This window comes from Caloenas nicobarica, chromosome 3, assembly GCF_036013445.1.
Source record: "Caloenas nicobarica isolate bCalNic1 chromosome 3, bCalNic1.hap1, whole genome shotgun sequence".
In the NCBI taxonomy this organism is placed as follows: Eukaryota; Metazoa; Chordata; class Aves; order Columbiformes; family Columbidae; genus Caloenas; species Caloenas nicobarica.
The window spans coordinates 109,749,326-109,769,876 of NC_088247.1; the positions used below are offsets into that span (position 1 = coordinate 109,749,326).

At 40.7% G+C, this 20,551-nt stretch overlaps 1 protein-coding gene across 1 annotated transcript in view; it reads left to right on the top strand.

Annotated features, from left to right (window-relative positions):
- The window catches only part of MRPS5 (mitochondrial ribosomal protein S5), a 66,570-nt gene extending 46,019 nt beyond the window's left edge, over positions 1 to 20,551 (top strand). The window contains exons 7-11 of the mRNA XM_065632545.1: positions 3,327 to 3,373; positions 4,442 to 4,499; positions 6,329 to 6,391; positions 18,382 to 18,518; positions 19,958 to 20,551. Coding sequence (XP_065488617.1) covers positions 3,327 to 3,373; positions 4,442 to 4,499; positions 6,329 to 6,391; positions 18,382 to 18,518; positions 19,958 to 20,182 — 530 coding nt within the window. The 3' untranslated portion in view covers positions 20,183 to 20,551. The remainder of the gene's footprint in view (positions 1 to 3,326; positions 3,374 to 4,441; positions 4,500 to 6,328; positions 6,392 to 18,381; positions 18,519 to 19,957) is intronic.

Sequence of the window (20,551 nt, forward strand, 5' to 3'; positions counted from 1 at the left end):
TAAGTCAAAGAAAATAATCAGGCACCTGCAAAAGGTGCCTGGAATTGCAGGTGGGCCGATGTGTCCCATTCATCCTGCTCTGCTGGTGGTGGAAGAAAATTCAGCTGAGTGTGGCCTTCACCAAAGTGCCTGTGCTTGGCTAAAATTAATCTGGGTCTCCATGGTTAGTAGAGTAGATAGAGTCATAAGAAAGTAGGATTCAGTGGACATGGGTTTGTCTTTCTGGTTTTGAAAATCACTTTCATGTTGTTGGGGTTCTTGGGGTTTTATTTTCATTTGCTCTAGCAGCAGTGACCACTTTGCAGCAAAGGGCAGTATGACTCATGGTGCATTTTCCTGGATTATTTTCTACCTAGTGTTAGTATTTCTAGGTAGAATTAGTATAAATCTAGCTGTTTGGGGTTTTGGGGTCTTTTTGTTTATTCATTTTTTTTTCCTCCTAAGTCTCAGGATAGTCCATTGGAGGTATTACTGGTTTTCCTTAAAAAAGGGCTTGTTTACTGGTAGTATCAGCTAGCATCTTGATTCAGAAATTTTTAATGAACCTAAATTTCCTTCTAATTTGACCTCTTTAGGAAGCTTTCTTACTTTATTGAAGTTAATAATTTAAAAAATCCACTTTATGGGCTTCCTACAAATACTATATTTGCACTTTTATGGAAAAATGGAAGTACTCAGGGCCCTTTGAGTCCGGCCTCATTGCAACTTCAGTGATCTGCAGCTTTTGACCTACTTGTAGGCTTTCTCCATTATGACTTTTTATAATGGTCTCTTCAGCAAGCAATTTGAAGTCTAACCATAGAAATGCTGTCTACAGCATGAAGTAAATTGGATAAATAAAAAGAGACGTAAAATTAGGAAGGATCTTCTAATATGAGCTGTGAAGAGAGACAGCAAAGACTGGAGAAAGAATACTGGTCAGAGGCATTCAGTTTAGTTGTGATTTCCTCGTAACAGAACTCTAAGCACAGTTTTGCATGCAGGGTACTAATGACCAAGCTGTCTTTAGAAGCAATCAAAACCGTCTCAGTGCAGCATTTAACTTGGATTGACTAGCCCTGGATCCTAGCTGATACCATGGTACTAATTCATATGTTAGTAAGATCATTCACATGAAAGACATAGATGACTGATACCTGGCATATTGTGCAATCTTCTCCTCCTCAGACGTTTGGAAGCTGCTGCAGTAAGTAATGACAATTCTTTCTTCAAGTGAAGAGTTTAGCAATCTTGTCAAGAAGAGCCTTTTGAGTTGGTCAGAATTGATCTTTACAAAATGAGGAGAAAATAACTCGCTCTACTGCAGCTTTTTATGAGGTTGTATGGAAAGTAAAAAGTTGCAAGAAAAATTCTTAGTTGAATCAGGTTTTGCTGATGATGGTAAACTCAATATAGAGAAGGCTGAAGTAGTTTCTGTGTTATGGTTGCAATTTTCTAAACCAATGGGTCCAATTGAAAAAAAATTAAAAAATAAAAAAATTGCCAACCAAAAGAAAACAGACAAGGCTGACAACCACATATTAGTACTTCAGTGTAATGGTATAGCCAGGTGTTTATATATTGGATATTACTGGATATAAAATACTTAACAATATTACATATTGGGAAAGCAAAGGGAAGCATTCCATGATGTATTCATCACTGCCAAAAAAAACCCACCAAAACGCTATCACTGTCTTTTTAAAAAATCTGTAAAGGCTAGCAGATATTCCCAGAAAAGTGTATTTTCTTTTAAGAATTTTCAATTTCACGTTGTCAGTTACAAAAATTACTGGATATCCTTCATTTGATGGTACATGCTTTGCTTTTGGTAGCCAGCTTTTGGGATGGGTCAGATTCCAAGACAGAACTATAAAAGATAATGCTAATGCCACTTAATTGTAAAGGCATGCATAAAGGAACTATGCAGCCACCCTGTACAGCAATTACTTTCTTGCAGGTTTCCAGTTCCGTTATTGATGAAATAGTGTTTATCTTTCATTCAGTTTTCAAATACCAGGAGTTAAAGACTGTTTTTGTTGTTGCAGGATAAGTTTTATTTAAGAAGCACCCTTGAATGTGCTAAGTTTTTCTCCATAAGGAGACAGTTTTCATGCATTCTCTTGTGAATACAAACCAATGTACATTAAAATTCCCATTAGATCTCAAAAGGACTGTGCAGAACTAAAGAACAATCAGCTGAAAAAATAAAAGTGAATAGCTCTGAAGTAAATAATCTAAATAATATAATCCAAATAATAGAAGATTCCTACCTCTATCAGGAGGTAGGAATATAGCACGTATTGTATTGGTGACAGAGTACAGGAAATTGCATTTGCATTGCTATATGACTTAGTAAAGAAAATCCTGCTTTCAATATATATGCAGAGCATGCATCTTTTGGATGTAAATAGTCTCCTGTAATGTCTGCATGAAATTAGTGAACCAGTGTTGGCCAGTGCGTCCAATCCCATTTATTTTTTGATTAGGCTTTTGGATACAGGTAACCCATGATCCCAGCTGACACAACAGAAACATCAAAGGATCAAAAAAGCTACATCTGCTGATCTGAAGTTAAATGATTTTAACTCAATCTACCTTGACATTGTTGGACTACAGAGTTTGTAAAAACAGTTGTCACATCCTCATAGGCATTTCATACAGTCAGTTGTTGCCCTGGTCTGAGCTGACTGCAAATACTCCAAGACTGCTGTGAAATCTCTTCATCACTACTATAGTTCACCTGGTAAATAGGAATAGGTCTGAGGGTTCAGAGAGAATTAGGTAGCAGTTAGTAAACTGGTAGTCTGTTTTTCCTCTGTTCTACAGGCATGCATTTTTTGCAGATGCACTATTCCGTTAAACCTGGCTTTCGTAGTCTCTATTTCACTAAGAGAAACCCAGTCTCTCTCTTCACTTCTAGGGTCTTGGAACTGCTCTTTGTACAGATGTAGTTGATATATCTGCATCACCTTCCTTTTTGTCTTCCTTCCCTTCTTTCTTTTTAAGCAGAAGACTAGGCTGGTTTTGGCTGAAGCAGTCACCACTACTCAATTGTTTTGAACAAGTTTGGACAAATACACAAAATACATAACTTAAGCCTTACTTGTTTTCATTTGACAACAAGCAATTGGCACCCAAATGTTAGGTATACAGAACTCCTAAACCGTTACTTTCTATGGTTTATTTGGTTTTCTTTGGACCATTTTCTGAGTATGATCTCTGCAATGGAGTGGAAATAACAGGTACTAAATGTGGTTGTGAAGCTCTGTGTTTTTTCCCCTTTGCTTTCTGAAAGTCTTGTCTCCTGTATTTCTCAGTAATAGAAAGACTTTTCTGTTTTTCAGGTTTCGCAATGGGGAAAGCAGGTGACAGGATGAATGCTTTACGGAAAGTATGTTGATTGTATTATTTGTTGCTTTATGACAAGCACAAATATTTCATACCTACACTTTTTTTTTGATAATCAGTATGTTTTGTAGTCTATGCAAAGAAGTCCATGTACATGTTCTGTCCATCTTGATACAAATAATCATAGAATCAGAGAATCATTTACATTGGAAAAGACCTTTAAGATCATTGAGTCCAAACGTAAACCTAACACTGCCAAGTCCACCTCTAAACTGTGTCCCTAACTGCCGCATCCGCACGTTTTTTAAACACCTCCAGGGATGGTGACTCCCCCACTTCCCTGGGCAGCCTGTTCCAATGCCCGGCAACCCTTTCTGGGAAGAATTTTTTCCTAAAATCCAGTCTAAACCTCCCCTGGCACAACTTGAGGCCATTTCCTCTTGTCCTATCACTTGCTACTTGGGAGAAGAGACCAACACCCTCCACGCTACAACCTCAGGTAGTTGTAGACAGCAATAAGGTCTCACCTCAGCCTCCTTTTCTCCAAGCTAAACAGCCCCATATCACTCAGCCGCTCCTTATATGACATGCATAATGAGGTTGCCTTGCAATAAGATTCTGTTAATGCAGTCTTTATTCTCTTTCTGTTCCCTTTTCTGTGTCATATACCTATCCTGCTTTGCTCACATGCTTCCAATACCTGTATACCATACAACCTGCTTATACAATTGTTGTGTAGGATTTTTTTCTTACACACGCATAATGACGTATTAAGGCTCCTTTTGACTTCAGAATGTTACTTGTCTATATTAATCTAGTTTTTGTTGTAATGCTCAACTAAGCTATCAAAGTAGCAATGCTAAATTACACAAAGTTTGATAAAGTTACTACTATATTGAGAAATCTTTTAAAATATGAAATCTGTTAGGAGAAAGTAGTTCTTTAAAGGGAACATTTTAATTCCCATAAAGTAAATGGTTTAGATGTGGCCAACCTGTTTCCCTAAGCTTTATTTCTTGCTTTTTTTTCTGTCTAGTTAACCAAAAAAAGTGAATTTCGAACACTTTGCAGAAAAATTCAAGAAAAAATGCTTTTTGTTTTTATTCCCTAGGCGAAGAATAAAGCAGTACGCTGCTTACATTTTATAGAGCTGTATCAGAACCACACAAGTAAGTATTATGATTATTTTAGACTCTTTCTTTGACTTTCAATAAGTACTGAATATATGAACAAGAACAGGTTGCAACTAGTTACAAAGCATAAAAGATGTTAACTAAAACATTTCTCATTTGATGCATTGTGTTATTATTCTTCGTGCATTATTTTGCTTTTTCAGTATGCTGTATGAAATCTTAGCCCCAGCCTGTTTTAGCTGGACAGTGGTAATGTCAGAGTACATAGTCTGTCAATCCCTGTGTAAAATAAATCACCATTACCTGGAATGAATATGTGGTTTACTCTTTACTTTCACTCAGGTTTGTATCAATAGTTGAAGGAAAGTCCATGAAGAAAATATTACATAGTATGAGATGTTAAAATATTGAGAGATTTATCTTCCTTCTAGTCTCCTGCGTTTGCCATGAAAGATGGGGACAGACTTCTTAGCAGGGCCTGTTGCAATAGGACAAGGAGTAATTGTTTTAAACTAAAAGATGGGAGATTCAGGCTAGATATAAGGAAGAAATGTTTTACAATGAGGGTGGTGAAACACTGGCACAGGTTTCCCAGAGAGGTGGTAGATGCCCCATCCCTGGAGACATTCCAGGCCAGGCTGGACAAGGCTCTGAGCAACCTGACCTGTTGAAGATGTCCCTGCTCATTGCAGGGGGTTGACTAAATGACCTTTGAAGGTCCCTTCCAACCCAAGCTGTTCCATGTTTTAAGTTTGGATACTTAATGCATAGTATTTCAGGTTTTTTAAAATGGGATTGGTCAGTAGTAAGATTAGATCTCTGCTGGCTCAGTTTGAGTTAAGGAAGTGAGGTACTGTCTTCTCGACAGTGAACTCCTCTATGTTTTTCCTCTTCGTGTGTCAAATATGATTCCCTGTTCACTCAGTCCATGTATGCTGATGAAGCCCAGCAGCCAGGGAGAATGTGGGCTGGAAAAGTCAGTCTGATGTTTTATGGTAGCTTTTTGTTAGTTCAATTTAATACTGTACAAGTCCTCTCTGGTGTCAGACATGGTACCAGTATGCCAAATGTTCAGTTATCTTTCAGAAAAATTTTGAAAAATAGTATCTTACAGAGTATATGAATATTTAACCAAGTGGTGTAAATTAACATTCAGTATAATAAAACTTTAGCTTACAAATACAAAACTGCAGTTATCCTCATGAATCTATTCCTTGAGCATTATTATTTCACACTAACAGATTAGGGATTTCATTAAAAACTAGCAGTGTTTCCACCATGCTTTCCATTCTACTTAACATAGAGATCCTCTCTAAGCCATTTTGACTGCGGTGCTGGAATCCACTATTCAGAGACTGAGCCACTGAATCAAATGTATAGAACAGCCACACATGAGAGGATATAAGTTTGGGGTTCCTTTTGAAGCAGAAAGAAGCAGGAAGACTGGAATGGTAAATATTCTGTATGGAAGATCCAAGAATGCTTAAGCCTATGGGGAAATCTTAGGTTAAAAGCCAAATCATTAGAAAAATTTGAGCAAGAGGAAGAAGTTTAAATTGTATCACATGAGCTCACTTCAAAGCTATATGAGGATTGTTGGAGGCATACAGACATTTCATATTTTTCAAGTGAAGCTTGTTTTTGTGTACAATAGTAACATAGCATTCACAGATGTGTAAACGTTCCTAATCTATTCCTGAATTTACTTTGATTAGCCCTTCTCTTTAAAGAACTTAGAGGAGAGTAAAACCAGCTTCCCATTCACAGTTCTGAAAAAGAAAGGTACTCCTTAAACGTGCTGAGCTAAACCTTTTCTAGAAGGAAGAATTCAGCTGTAATGCCTTTTTTTTTTCCCTCCCCTCCAGTTTACCACGACATTACAGTGAAATTTAAAAGCACAAACATCCGCATGAAGAAGCAAAACAAAGGTAATTAAAGCTGCCTGGAAATTTTGAAGTTTTATTAATTACTGATTGGTATTTATTTGATTAAGTTAAATGTGTGCAATGTCTGTTTACTTCAGACACGGATCATTTGGTGCTAATCTACCATGTTTTAAATGTTGAAGATGATCAATTATTTTTCATTAGAAATATCTACCATTGACGGCAGGGCTTTGTTATTGTAAATCAGGGTTTGTCCGTCTTACGATGTTGGGAGCTCTATTCCAGGTTTTCTTTCACGCTTACTTTGTGTAGTTCTGTCTGCTCTATATTAACTGGATATGGAAAGGTCTAATCTAATAGCGTAGATCTTGGAGGCAAAGCAAGTTTTTCTTCCCACCATATGCCACACGCATGCTTCAAAGAACTGGTAGACTCATTCCATTATTTTTCAGTGATTTTTTTTTTTTTTTTTTTTTTTAATTGCTGTTTTCAAGACAAGATTCAAAGGTAGTTTAGTATGCAGTAGTGGGAGTGCTTCAAATGGGAATCGAAGTGCAGGCTGCATCTGTCTGCCAGTCTCTCTTGAACCCACCCTGGGATAGCATGGGCAGATATCCTCCCTCAACTGCCTCAGGTTACCTGTGGTCATGAGCTGCAACCAGAACAGCATCCAGCTTGCTGCTTCTTTGAGACCATTACTGCTTTGTTTTCTCTAAAATCAAGAGCTCCCAGTGTGGAAACTATTATCTACCCTGGCTCATTGTGCACCATGCCAGCACAAAGACTACCTCATTGTTATGCAGCAGCAGTGTTTTCATTTCTCCATCTTTGCAAGCTGTTCTTCACTTTGATCCCAGTTCTAGTACAAGGAAATGCTTCTTTAGACTCCTGCAGGTTAGATGTGCATAGCAGTGGGTCAGTGCCTGGTAGCTCCTGGCTCACAGGTCTGTTCTTCCACAAAGCTAATGTTAAGTGATGTTAGATGTACAGTTGCCTCCCCTAGCCGCTTCAGCCCAGGACCCTTCTGTCCAACCACTGGAGCCCAGCCTAATGCCCAGGGATCCAGGGCCTCTGGTCAGTCTGAGAGATGCAGCTGTCACTTTCCTGTTTATAGGTTCAACCAGTAGCGAAGCTGCATATGCATCCCAGAGATACACGGACACACCGAGGCACACAGGACACTGACATGGCCAGCTACAGACAAGGCACTGCCTTCAACAGCACTTACATACAGAACTCACATAAACACAGCCAAGTCCCTTCCTCCTCTTTGGCTGGCAGAGGTAGAAGATCACTAGTGCAGGCACACACAGCACTCTCCAGGTTGACAAGCACACACACATTCACATGTCCCTTGAGTACCAGCATGGCCCCTCTGTCCGCCCAGCACCCCTGCCCAGATTCTGGGCCTTCTTACCCACTTCACAGATTCCCTACTCGCTGACTGGTCCAGCTTTATGCTTGCTAGCCAACATACATGCACCCACACACCTGTCCCTCATGTGCTCCACGTTCATAATCCCCCTGGGTTTATACGAGCACAGACCTCCTGCCCACCTGATACTCCAGCCTAGACCTGAGCCCCCCCTACTCACTGGCTGGTCCAGCTTAAAGTTTGCCAGTGAAAACACATGCACACTTCATGCACACCAGGACTGGGGAACAAACAGCAGCCACTGAGAGGCAGACATGCTGTGACTTGTGGTCCCGCTGCAGCCACTGGTGGGTTTATGCAGCACTATTGATTCTCACAGCCCTCTCAGTCTGAGTCTCCTCTGGTTCACAGTCTTACCATTGCAAAGTCCAGGTTGATCTTCCTCGAAGTGGCACCTGTAGTTTCTTGATAGCCCATCAATTAGTGATGATGTTTGTTTCTTGTCATTGGCTCTATGTTTGTTTTGTCAGGTCTGTGTCTCTGTATATTTTGTTTCTGGTATTTCCTTAGTTTCCCAAATGATGGGGTCCCCAATCAGATAACTTCACTAGAATAAACATTCTCACACTCTTGCATGCTCTCATCAATTAGTGTGGCTGACCAGGTTTGATTCTCATCCTTGCCTCCGTCATAATTTTTTGGTCATGTTTGTGTCCATGTATGTTCTTGTCACTCTGCCTTACAGCTACCAGTCCATTGGAAGTACTTGTAATTAAAAATACTTTCAGTCAACAGTGGTACCGAATCCCTGTCAATAGTTGTGAAGTATGGCAGCTCAGTATGTCTAGTGTCAACAGTTCTGCACCAGCAAGACACAGCACAGATTTTATCATTGGACTGGAAATTGATGGAGGGCCAGGACTGTGTTCCCCTCACAGTTTTAGCCAAAGAGATACACAGCCCATCATAGATTGTTCTTCAGTGTGTGTATGCTGTCTCTAATAGCTTCCACATGAGTGCTGACCTTTTGAAGACCTTGCTGACTTTCTGCTATGCCTTTTCTTGCTTTCAGAACTGTTCCAATGTGTGCGTTGCCACGCAGGGATACATCCAGAGCTACCTTGTAAACTGCTGTCACATTCTTCAGAATTGCAACATAAAAAAAGTTTTAACACATGAGGTAGTTTAGGGAGCTTGGTTAGCTTATTTCTAATGCATTGCAGTTTTCAGTGTGATCCATTTTAGCTTCTAGGGTCTTGCTATTTTGAAGACCTGCAATAATGGCATGAGGTCATTTCTTTGCATGAATCTTTTGAGTTAAACCTTTATGTACAAAGGTTTGATTTGACTTGTTTAGCCTAAATTTGCTTTCAGGACAGATAAAGATAGCTGCTGTTCTATAGATTACAGGTTTAGTTTGCTGCTGAGCACCCTTAATTGTCCCTCTAATTTTTTATATACAAATAGGAAACTAATTCATTTACGTGGGTAGTTCTTTGTAAATCACTTCAGTTTCAGTATGATAAGATCTAAGCTGCAAGAGCATTTAATGATTAGCTTATAAGAAATCAGAAACTTGGGATAATTTTCCAGTCAGAACTCTGTCATGTTCAAATACTTAAATTCATTAATTTCTACAACCTTTGAGTATGCTGAAGCATTGATGCTTTGGACATACTATTTGATTTTGTGTATCTGGTATTCCTATTCTGCACTGTCACATTAGTAGTATGATAATATAATTATTAGTGTTCAGAGTTACTACTGTATTTTGAAAGCATCTAAAATTGCTGTGAACCTTCAACACAATTTTTATTAGGTGACATTTTGATTCTAGGATTAGGGGTTTTTTTTATCAGCATGACAGTAAAGCAATAGCATGGGCTTAGAAAAATCAAGTTGAGATATGGAGTCAGACTGTCTTATCATTTATATTTCTGCACTTTTTTGTGTTTAAGGAGCTCTCAAGGTGGTAAATTAGGTCATTTGGGCTATAATTTTTAAGATAACCACTTAAAAGAAACTTCAGTTTAGTCTTCAATATAATGAAGCAAAAACATGCACGGAGCAGGAGTAGCACAACTGAACTATACATTTGACTGTGTGTGTACAAACAAATAATGCTGTTACTGTTAAATGATAAAGGAAGATTCACATTAGATGTTATATATACTTTCCCACCTCATCTGACCTGTTACATTAATGAACCTCAGAAGCAAGAACCATCAGGGTCACCTTATGATTAATATTACCTCACCAGACTGTTGTCCTAATTTATTTCCATTTTTTTATTAGATTTGCCTCTCTGTTACCTTCTCTTTTTCCCAGGAAGGATCCTTTTGTAGCTGACATACTACTGTTGCCCTGCCCAGTGAGGCTTTTCCATTCAACTTGCAGAGTAAAAATTGCATATGACAGAAAGGTTGAGGTTGGAAGGGGCCTCCAGGGGTTTTCTTGTCTAACCTTCTGCTAAAGCAGGGTCACACAGAGCAAGCTGCACAGGACCATGTCCAGACAACTTTTGAATATCTCCAAGGACAGAGACTCCACAGCCTCTAAGGACAACCTGCACCAGTGCTCGGTCACCCTCACTGTGAAGAAATGTTCCCTGATGTTCAGATGGTACCTCCTGTGTTTCAGTTTGTGCTTATTGCCTCCTGTCCTGTCACTGGGCATCATTGAAAAGAGCCTGACTCTGTCCTCTTTGCACCCTCCCCTCAGATATTGATATATTGATAAGATACTCCTGAGCCTTTTCTTCACACTAAGCAGTCTTGGCTCTCTCAGCCTTTCCTGATATAAGAAATGCTCTAGTCGCTTAATCATCTTCTTGACCCTTTGCTGGACCCTGTCCAGTGTGTCCATGTCTCTGTTTGCACTGGGGAGCCCAGAAGTGGACACAGTGCTCCAGGTGTGTGTCACTTGTGCTGAGGGGAAGGATCACCTCTCTCAGCCCACTGGAAATGGTCCTTCTAACTCAGCCCAGGATGCTGTTGACCTTTTTTGTTGCAAAGGCACACTGCTGGCTCATGGTCAACTTTGTGGCCACCAGGATCCTACAGGCCCTTTTCTGCCAAGCTGCTTTCCAGCCATTCAGCCCTAGGATGTATTGGTGCATGCAGTTCCTCCCCAGGTGCAGGACTTTGCATTTCACCTTCTTGAACTTCTTAAGGTTCCTGTCAGCCCGTTTCTCCAGCCTGTCAAGGTTCCTCTGGATGGCAGCACAACTCTCTGGTGTATCAACCACTCCTCCCACTTTTGTATCATCAGCAAACTTGCTGAGGGTACATTCTGCCCCACCATCCAGATCATTAATGGAGATGTTGAACACAATTGGGCTCAGTATTCAGCCCTGGGGTACACCACTAGTTACTGTCCTTTAGAGTTCGTGCTGCTGATTACCACTCTCTGGGCCCTTATGTTCAGATAGTTTTCTATCCATCTCACTGCTCATCCAGCCCATATTTCATCAGCTTCTCTGTGAGGATCTTATGGGAGATAACATGAAAAGCTTTACTGAAGTCAAGACAGATAGTATCTGCAGCTCTCTGTTTCATCATAGAAGGTTATAAGGCTGATCAAGCATGAATTCCCCCTGGTGAATCCTTGGGAACTACTCCTGATCACCTTCTTGTATGTCATGTGCCTTTAAATGGTTTCTAGGATTGGTTGTTTCATCAGCTTCTGAGGATCTAGGTGAGGCTGACTAGCCTGTAGCTCACTGGGTCCTCCAGTACTGCAGCATTTTCCACATCTTGTATCACCAGGTCCTCTGCCCCTTTCAGCAGCAAGCCCACATTTTTCCTGGTCTTCCTTTTGCCACTTAGATGCTTATAGAAGCCCTTCTTGTTGCCTTTGACATCCCTTGCCAGACTCAGTTGGACTTTAGCTTTCCTAACGGTGTCTCTGCATGCTTAAAGAGAGCTCTGTATTCTTCTCAGGTTACCTGTCACTTTTTCTGTTTGAGTTTTGCCATGAGCATCTTCTTCATCCATGCAGGCTTCCTGGCATTTTTACGTGACTTCCTACTTGTTAGGATGGACCACTCCTGAGCTTAGAGGACATGATCCTTGAATATGACCAGGTTTCTTGGGCTCCTCTTCCCCTCAGGGCCTTATACAACAGGACTCTTCCAAACAGATCCTCGAAGAGCCAGTGCTGGCTTCGACCTTCACATCCCTAACAAACCCTTCCTCGTTTGTGAGTACAAGGTCCAGCAGGGCACATTTCCTTGTTGGCTTCTCTGTCATTTGAGCCAGGAACTTGTCAATGCACTCCAGGTATCTCCTGGGGCTTATGCTGTATTGTTTCTCTGGCATCTGTTGGGGTGGTTGAAGTCCTCCACAAAAACCAGCACCTGTGAATGTGAGGCTCCTTCTAGCTGTCTGTAGAAGGCCTCATCCACTTGTTCTTCCTGATCAGGTGTCCTTTAGCAGACATGCCGTACAGTGTCACCCATATTAGTCTGTGTTTTCATCCTTACCCATAAACTCTCCGTTGGCTCATCATCCATCCCCAGAGCAGAGCAGATCTCCGTGCTTTCTAGATATTTTCTCACTGAAAGGGCAACCCCACCTCCTTGTCTTCCCAACCTGTATTTTCTTAAAAGCCTGTATCCCCCCACTGTAGCACTTCACTCATGGTAGCCATCCACCACGTCTCTGTGATTTTAACAAGACTGTAGACCTGCGACTGCACACAGATCTCTTAATTCCTCATGTTTATTCTCCATGCTGCATGCATTAGTGCACAGGCACTTCAGAGAGGTACCTTAGCTTGCCGGTTTCCCAGAAAGCACTTTTCCATTAATGATGCCTTGCAGACACTTCCTTGCTGACATGCAAATGATGGAGATGACCCTGCTCAAGCCTCGTTTTGATGATTTTTGCTTTCCCTTTTGTTCATATCCCTCCAGACCCCTTGTTTGTTGACCCTGCCTGTCACCCCCTCAGAGTGCTACTGATAACTCTCTCCCTTGCCTGTTTTTCCTCATTCAAAGCCATCCTCACTGTGTCAGCCATCCTACTGGCAAAGATACCTTTGCCTCACTTAGCAGGGAGGATCCCATCTCTCCCAAGCACACATTGACCCTCAAACAACGTCCCGTTGTCATAAAAACCAAAACCCTCTTGCCAACACCACCTCCACAACCAATTGTTGACCTGCATTATCAGTGCCCTTCTCCTTACACCCTTGCCCTTTCTCAGCAGAGTGAGGACAACACTACTTGGGCCCCCATGCCCCTGATGATTGCCCCCAGAGCTCTGTAGTTGCTTTTAATACTCTCCAGCTTGCTCCTGGCAGTATCATTAGTGCCCTCATGGAAGAACAACGAGGGGTAATAGAGAGTCAGACAAACTTCAGCAGTCTATCTGCAGCATCTGGGATCCAGGCTCCTGGCAAGCAGCAAACTTCTCTAGATGACAGGTCAGGTCAGCAGGTGGGTGTCTCTTCCCTGTAATAGGGATCTGCCCATTACTATCAGTCACTGCTTCCTCCCAGTCTTGCATTGTTCAGGTTCAGTTGGCCCAGATGCTTTACTTGAAAGCACATCTGGCTTCTCCTCAGCCTTGAGGGCCATGAAGCTGTTTCATAGTGGCCTTTATGTGGAGGTGGAGCCCTCCCCTTGATGCCAGAAGTCACTAGCTTCCATTCTTTGCCTTCCCCAGAGGCTGCACTTGCCATTCTACTGGACTCTGCCTGTGTCCGCACTGGAGGTGGAGTCTAGGCCTCTTAAAGCTGTTAACACCATTGAGCAACATTTGATACCTGTGAACACCATTGATTGGTAGTACTTGGAAAAACTATATATTGTGCATTTTGTTCTAGGCTTCAAATGTGCTGCAGCAGGATAGTTCTCTTGATCTCTGGGGGTTTTTTATGGTTCATTATAATCCCTTGATCCTTTTTCTGTTGCCGTTTAGTCCTGTGCCGTTTAGTACCTGTGCTTTTGATTTCTCAGCAAAGCACTCTGCATCTGTCTTTGTTGAATTTCAGTGTTTCGGTTTCAAACTCTGTCTCCGATTAGTCAGACCAACATTGACTTCTCCTTCTGACCTGCAGTACTCTTGCAGCCTTTCCCAAGATGATGTCCTCAAGCCATTTTTTTTTCTCTGTTCCCCCATCCAAGTTGTCAGTGAAGACACTTGCAGGTATTAAAGCCATAACAAATCCACAGCAGCATCCTGTCTGGAAAATGTTCTTGGCCTGACAGCAGACTGCTAGTAACAGAAGTAAGAAATCATCATTAAAGTACATACTAATTTATTTGTGAGAATATCGTGCTGAACTATGTCAGAATACAAGTCCAGTTCTTCCAACTTAGCACCTTAGCCTTGGTAGCTTCTTGCTGCCGTTTTGGCCAGTGCTTTGCCTTGCTGTGTATCTTTCCAGCCTTCTCAGTTACACAATACATTCATGTATATGCAAATGTCCTCCAAAAACCAGGAAACACTTTTCTACTTAATGAATATTTTCCGTGTTTTGTGACTGATGGAACTAGATTATACATTTCATGAAACAGGTTTGATGTTGTCTAAGAAAAAATTGTGCTTATGTCCAATATGCTCTGGACAGCAAGCATCATTGGCCTTAAGAAGTGTAATGACAGGTCAGTGTGTAAAATTTGTATGTGTGTGTGTGAGAGGCTTCATTATGTGCTCATGACCTGAAAACAAGCTGTAATATTTTATGTCTATGCAAAATTGAGTTTTTAGGGATGGTATAGATAAAGCTCTTGCTGATTTTACCTTAGTCATGACAGGCTTTTGTGTTATACTCTAAGAGAAGGATTCATAGCAGCAGCAGGAGCTGGCTGTAATTTAAGAATAATTAAATGACTTGCGGACATACTACAGAGCAAGATTTAACTGAGGCAGGCTCTGAACTTCATGTCTGCTCCCATTCCTGGTCGCTCCTGTTTGTAGCATACGCGATCTGGTTAGAAACTACCAGGGGTATTGCTCGTCTGTGCTGCAGAATATCCCATCTTTTGGAGTGTGGATGGCACTTAATCTTCATCTCTGACTTGAATTTACAATTACAGGAGTCATGAGACTGCTGGCCACATTGATACATCTCTAAGTAGTGTAAATTAGTTCCTAATGTGAATTAATAAGGGGAAACCCAGAACAGTTTGTCAAATACACTTATGTGGCTGTGAGGCCCAGCACTGATACCCTGTAGCTGTAATTAATAGGTATAAGAAATAAATATTATTCATAGTTTTCACATTAGAGCATGGCAAATTTAGACTGTCTTCACTTGAAGTATAAAAGATTCCTTCTGTTTCCTGCTGGCATTACAGCTGTATAGATACATATGCTGAAGCCTCTCATTTTGCATAATTAGGCTGGCAGTTTGTTTCCAGTTTCCATACACAGGAGTCAGGCAGCTATGTTGACAAATGATTGTGATAAAACCTAATGTTTTGGTAGAAAAAGTAAAGTCACTCTTAAATGCTCCTTTCTTGAATTTGTTCCTAATCCCTGCAAAGTGGAGAAAACCCTCATCATTATAGTCAGGATTATGTATTAGACAAGTGAAAGTCCAAGTTAAAAAAGTAATGTAATGTGAACATGTGAATGTGAACTTAAATCAGAACAGTCCCTTAGTGTATTTAAAGTGGATATTCTATTTCCAAACTCTCGTTAGTGGCTACCCAGAAAACCTAATGTAGATTGCCCATGACAGGTTGTATGAGTTTACAGGAGGGATACATTTTAAATATTTCTTTTGGTTACCTTTGTATCTTCTTCAGTGTGTGAAAACTTGTTACATTTCAATGACACTGTTGTCCTATATGTGCCTTATTGAATTAGAGCACAGTAAGGTAGCTGGCTGCCACAAACAAGTTAAAGCTCTCTGAGCCCAACTTTTTCTCCACAGCTGGAGTTTGCAGTTAGAATCCTTTGCTTTTGTGTTTGGAATAAATTTTGTTCAGTGACTGATGAACTGATAACTAGTTTGCTTGCCTAGTTCATGTTTTAATCATCTGCAGAAACCTGATTGAGGTAAGATGGGAGAAAAGCAACAATAAAAATGCCAGAAGTTAAATGCCAGGGGAGGTTTAGATTGGATATTAGGAAAAACTTCTTTGTGGAAAGGGTTGTCAAGCATTGGAACAGGCTGCCCGGGGAAGTGGTGGAGTCACCATCCCTGACAGTGTTTAAAAGACATGTAGATGAGGTTCTTAAAGACATGGTTTAGTGCCAGTGTTGGGTTAATGGCTGAACTCAGTGATCTTGAGGGTCTCTTCCAACCAAAATAATTCTATGATTCTATGAAGTAAGTCACTGAAAATGAAACTTTTACAAACAGCCTTTCAGAGGTCATTCACATGTAATTGTGTCCAAAACTTGACTTTGTCTTGTAGCAAAGAAAACGGTATTTTCTCATATGGCAGAACAAGTGGCTTTGGATGGTTATAGTTTCTTTTCCAATTATAGGGTAAAAGAAAAAGGTACATAGTGGCACAATAAAACATGCAGCACTGGAATAGAGGTGTTTTCCCTCATTTACTCAGCTGCAAGATTGTCCTACAGAGTACACTAATCAATAACCTGGCTTTTCAGCTTTTAAGTAAGATACATTAGAACTATCACAGATCAATTTTTTTAAGATTAATAGAGCCAGGCCACGTGAAACAAATCTCTCTGGGAATGAGAGAGTAAAATTAGACTCCTCAAAAAATAACTCCTTCCTTAAAATCTGCCAAGTCTAAGAAACCATTTGCAATTAATGCTAACATACTACAGTTATTCATTAGAGTTAATATAATGCTCTGTTATAGAAGTGGATGCAGACGACATGCAAACCTCTGTGTTTGTGGATTTTGAAATATGTTTGTCTCTCCTCCTCACTCACCTACAAATTTCAAGTTGCTAGTTACAAGCTTTTGTAATTTGGCCTGTGGTTTCCACAGACACACACAAGCATTTTTTCAGTGAGCTTAGTGCTTTAAACGGTAAGTTGAAAGCAAATGAGTGTCACAATGCTAATTTGTTCTTTAAGCATGATTAAAATAATTGCTTTTTTTCTAGAAACATAGAATGATAGAAACATTTGCTGTCTTTCCAATGTTGTTTTAGCTCCGAGGGGTCTGTTGCCTTCTTTATTTCCATTCCCTGTCCTTCACATTGTGCCACTGGTGTAATAACAAAGTGTAATTCATGCCAGTTGCTGGGTCAGAAGAAAGGAGGTGATGTTTCTGCACAGTACCTTGATAATTTGCACTATCTTACTCTCTTGATAGTGCGTATTGTTCTGCTAGCTTTTGTAAGCTGAAGGGGAAAAGCATCACTTTTGTTGCCGGTGGCTGTTATATTTTGCATAGACTATGAAGCTGGTGCATTGCTGTTGCTGAGTCAGGAGGCAAGTAACAGGTTCACATTGTGGAGATCAGCTACAAAGTGTGAATTTGGTGTAAGTGGGTGTAATGATGCCTTCCTCAATTTGCAGGCAGCTTCAATCCCACTTTCACTGCTCAAAGCTTTGATTACCAAGAGCCGAATAAAATTAAAATGTGGTAGGTTTTATTTGTCTACCCAAAGGCCTGTGAGCAGCAAAAGACCCCACTACCAGTGGGCACTCACCCTTTTTCCCAGCAGCTCTGTGTTTAGATCAGGTTTTTCTGTTGGAGCACTATTGCCTACAGACTTGGACTCTCCTTTTCCTTCCCTCCCCAGTTTCTCTGCCTGCTCTGTGTCTGATGGAGGCTGTGAGCACCAACACAGGCTTTAGGAAGGCTCTGGAGGCCTCTCACCCAGTAGCAATCTCCCTGGGAATGGAGACACTGGCATTGCTTCTGCTGCAGGGTCCTTCTGGAAGGAAGCCCGAAGGACAGCAGTACTTGAGCGTACCAGTTGTTTTGAGCAGCAACTTCACCATAGGATACCAGTTTAAATCCCTCCATTGTGTATGTGAACCAGGAATTTGCAGTCAGATTTACAATCATTAGAAGTTACTGAAGCCGTCATTCAGCAGTTTGTCACCTGAAATTGCAAAGGGAGTGGTTTTGAAGCTATGTAGGTATTGCTTTTTAGAAGATACAGTCTTGATCCAGTTTCATTTAGATCCTCTCCCCTTGTAATGGCTTCTTTTTAATACTCTTTTAAGTTAACTTGTTCCCTTGCTTCTCTGCTTCTTCCTTTTCCTATTATTATTGTTGTTGTTGTTATTATTATTATTATTACTACTATTATTATTATTTCTTCTTGTTGTTGTTTTGGGAAGTACTAGAGTGGTATTTTTCTGCTGAGTGGGAGAAAGAAATCGCCTTTTGTTTGGTGAATGTTCGCAGGGTGGTGGGGTATGTTTGTGGAACATTCTTCTAAAGCTGCCAGTGATACTTCTAAGGAATACTACCCAAACCTGTAGTATTAAACAATTCCTCAGGTTGCATTTTTGATGGTTTTATGTTTTGAGTTTACAGGTGGTGACATTTTCATTAGGTTTTGCAATATGTTAAGTAAGGTATATTTAGTACAGAACATATCCATGGCTGCAAAGACTGGGAAGAATGGTCTTGCCAGAATGGTAACAAAAATAACTAAGAAGAGGTCTTAGTCCTCTCTTCTTCCTTAGCTAAGTCGTGTGCTTACAAATAATCACATAAGGCTAATTTATGGTATGGTTTGTTTTGTTTTGTTTTTCCCAGGGTATGGTCTTCATTGCCACCGAGCTATCATCACCATCTGCAAACTAATTGGTATTAAAGACATGTACGCCAAGGTTTCTGGATCCAAAAACTTGATTAACATTACCAGAGCTCTCTTTAAAGGCTTAACACAACAGGTAGATTGTATTCTCAGTGGTTCTATACGTTAGATCAGGGGACAGAACAGGATTGATATTGGAATAGACTGAAGTCAAATGGTTTATATTCTAGGCTTAAAATGAAGTAGTTTTCCAAAGAGCAACTAAAATCAGCATGTGGATAATTCCTCAGCAGTTCTATGAAGCTGTCAAGTCAGAAATAGCTGTATGTAACTCTGCCTGTTCCACAGCCAAGTGCCTCCAGAGGACATCTGAATTTCTGGGCTTTCATTTGTAGTATTTTTGGTGACATTTGAAAAACGATGGGCAGAGGAAGTTGCATCTCTGCCTAGCTTGGTTGCTTTTTCCTATTTGTCTGCATTCTAAGTTTTAATTGTCTAAGGACCAAACGTCACAGTTGCTTCTATTGCTAGTATAATTTAAATCTCTGAAATAAGTCAGAGAGGTGGTGCCATTTCCTCTAACTCAAAGTGCTCACATTGGAGGTGTCTTTCTCTGAGCCACCTGCCTGTAGTTGATGGAAAGATCCAACATGCAGCTTTTCATCTGACTCCTTTGAACACCAGCCTTAGGATGAGTCAGTCCTTTGGAAATTCCTGGTTATCTCGTTTGGTTGTAGAGTCTTGGTAGCTCCCAGGATTTAGCTGTTTGCATTCCCAGTATAGCCCTGCAAACCTGTAGTTGTCAAATCTGTCACCACATCCTAGACAACTCTTCCAGTTTTAGGGGGTTGTGATCCTCTTCACCTAATACGATAGTTACAGATGCTTATCAGTATCTGAGGTTAATCAGGAGGTCTGTCATAAATTTTTTAATGCATTGTCTCTGAGAAGTCTTTCACAGAATGAACAGAAGAAGGGCCTGGTGCATAGATTATTGCTTCAAGAGATGTGCACTTGATATATTTTCTTGCCTGACCTGAATGGGAAAAACTTCCTGTTCCTAGCAGACATTTGTTCTGTAAAATCTGAGTGTTAACAAAACAATTTTTATGTGAGGAAGAGGTATAGTTGGAAATAATGTTGAATTCACATGATTATATTAGCTAATATTACCTGTCAGGGCAGTAAGAAGCACTTTACTGTTGTCAGAGCAAAATTTATATCCATATAAAGACGTAAAAACGTTACTGCATGTTACTGACATGCCGACATGCATTCTTATTAGCAGGGTGTGGCCTCTCTGACCAGATCCTTTGCAGAAGCAAGTTCTTCTAGGATGACATTGTAATGCTGTATATCTGCAGTCTAGCTACCTAATTCCTGATGCTTATGAAGTTAGCTCATTTGAAACCCATGAGGATGAGCTTAACAAGTCATTTAATTTACACAGTGTTTAAATCGTTTATTAGTAAATTACTTTTTTTTCCTACCCCATATACCATGTAGAGTTTCACCTGAAGTGAACCAACATTGTGCATCATTGCTTTGGTCGTCTTCTCTCTTTCCTACTCCCAGGAGACTCACCAACAGTTAGCGAACCAGAAGAGTCTCTACGTAGTGGAGTTCCGGGAGGAGCAGGGCCCTCTGCCTATTGTTGTGGCACTGCCTGAAGGACCTGTCCGTGAGGATCCCGAGCCTGAAGATGAGGTTCCAGACACAAAGTTGGAGTGGAGTGAGGTGAAAGAAGCTCAGGGAATGAAGAAATCTCCCTGGGCGAATGTCAGGCGGACCGTATGGTAGAAGCTTCAGTCCCTCTGTCTCTTATGCTCAGAGATGCAACTGGGAAAGCCCAACCCAAATGGACAGGTTGTCTAGGGTTATATTTCGGAGGAGGGCACCAGTAGCTCTCTCATGCCATTCATATTGCAGTCCCATTGCTGCCATTCAGTAACACTGTTTGCTTTCCCACAATTCTTCTGACCACTTCCATGACTAGGGACGTTCAGACAGAAACAGCCAATGAACATAACATTACCTTGACTTCAAGTATGCATTTACTCGATTCATGAAGGTGATATTTAATCCAGAGATCCCATGTTTCTTTCACAAGCTCTTGGGAAACAACTGAAAATATAAGATTGTGAAAGAAATAAAGAATCTTCAGAATGA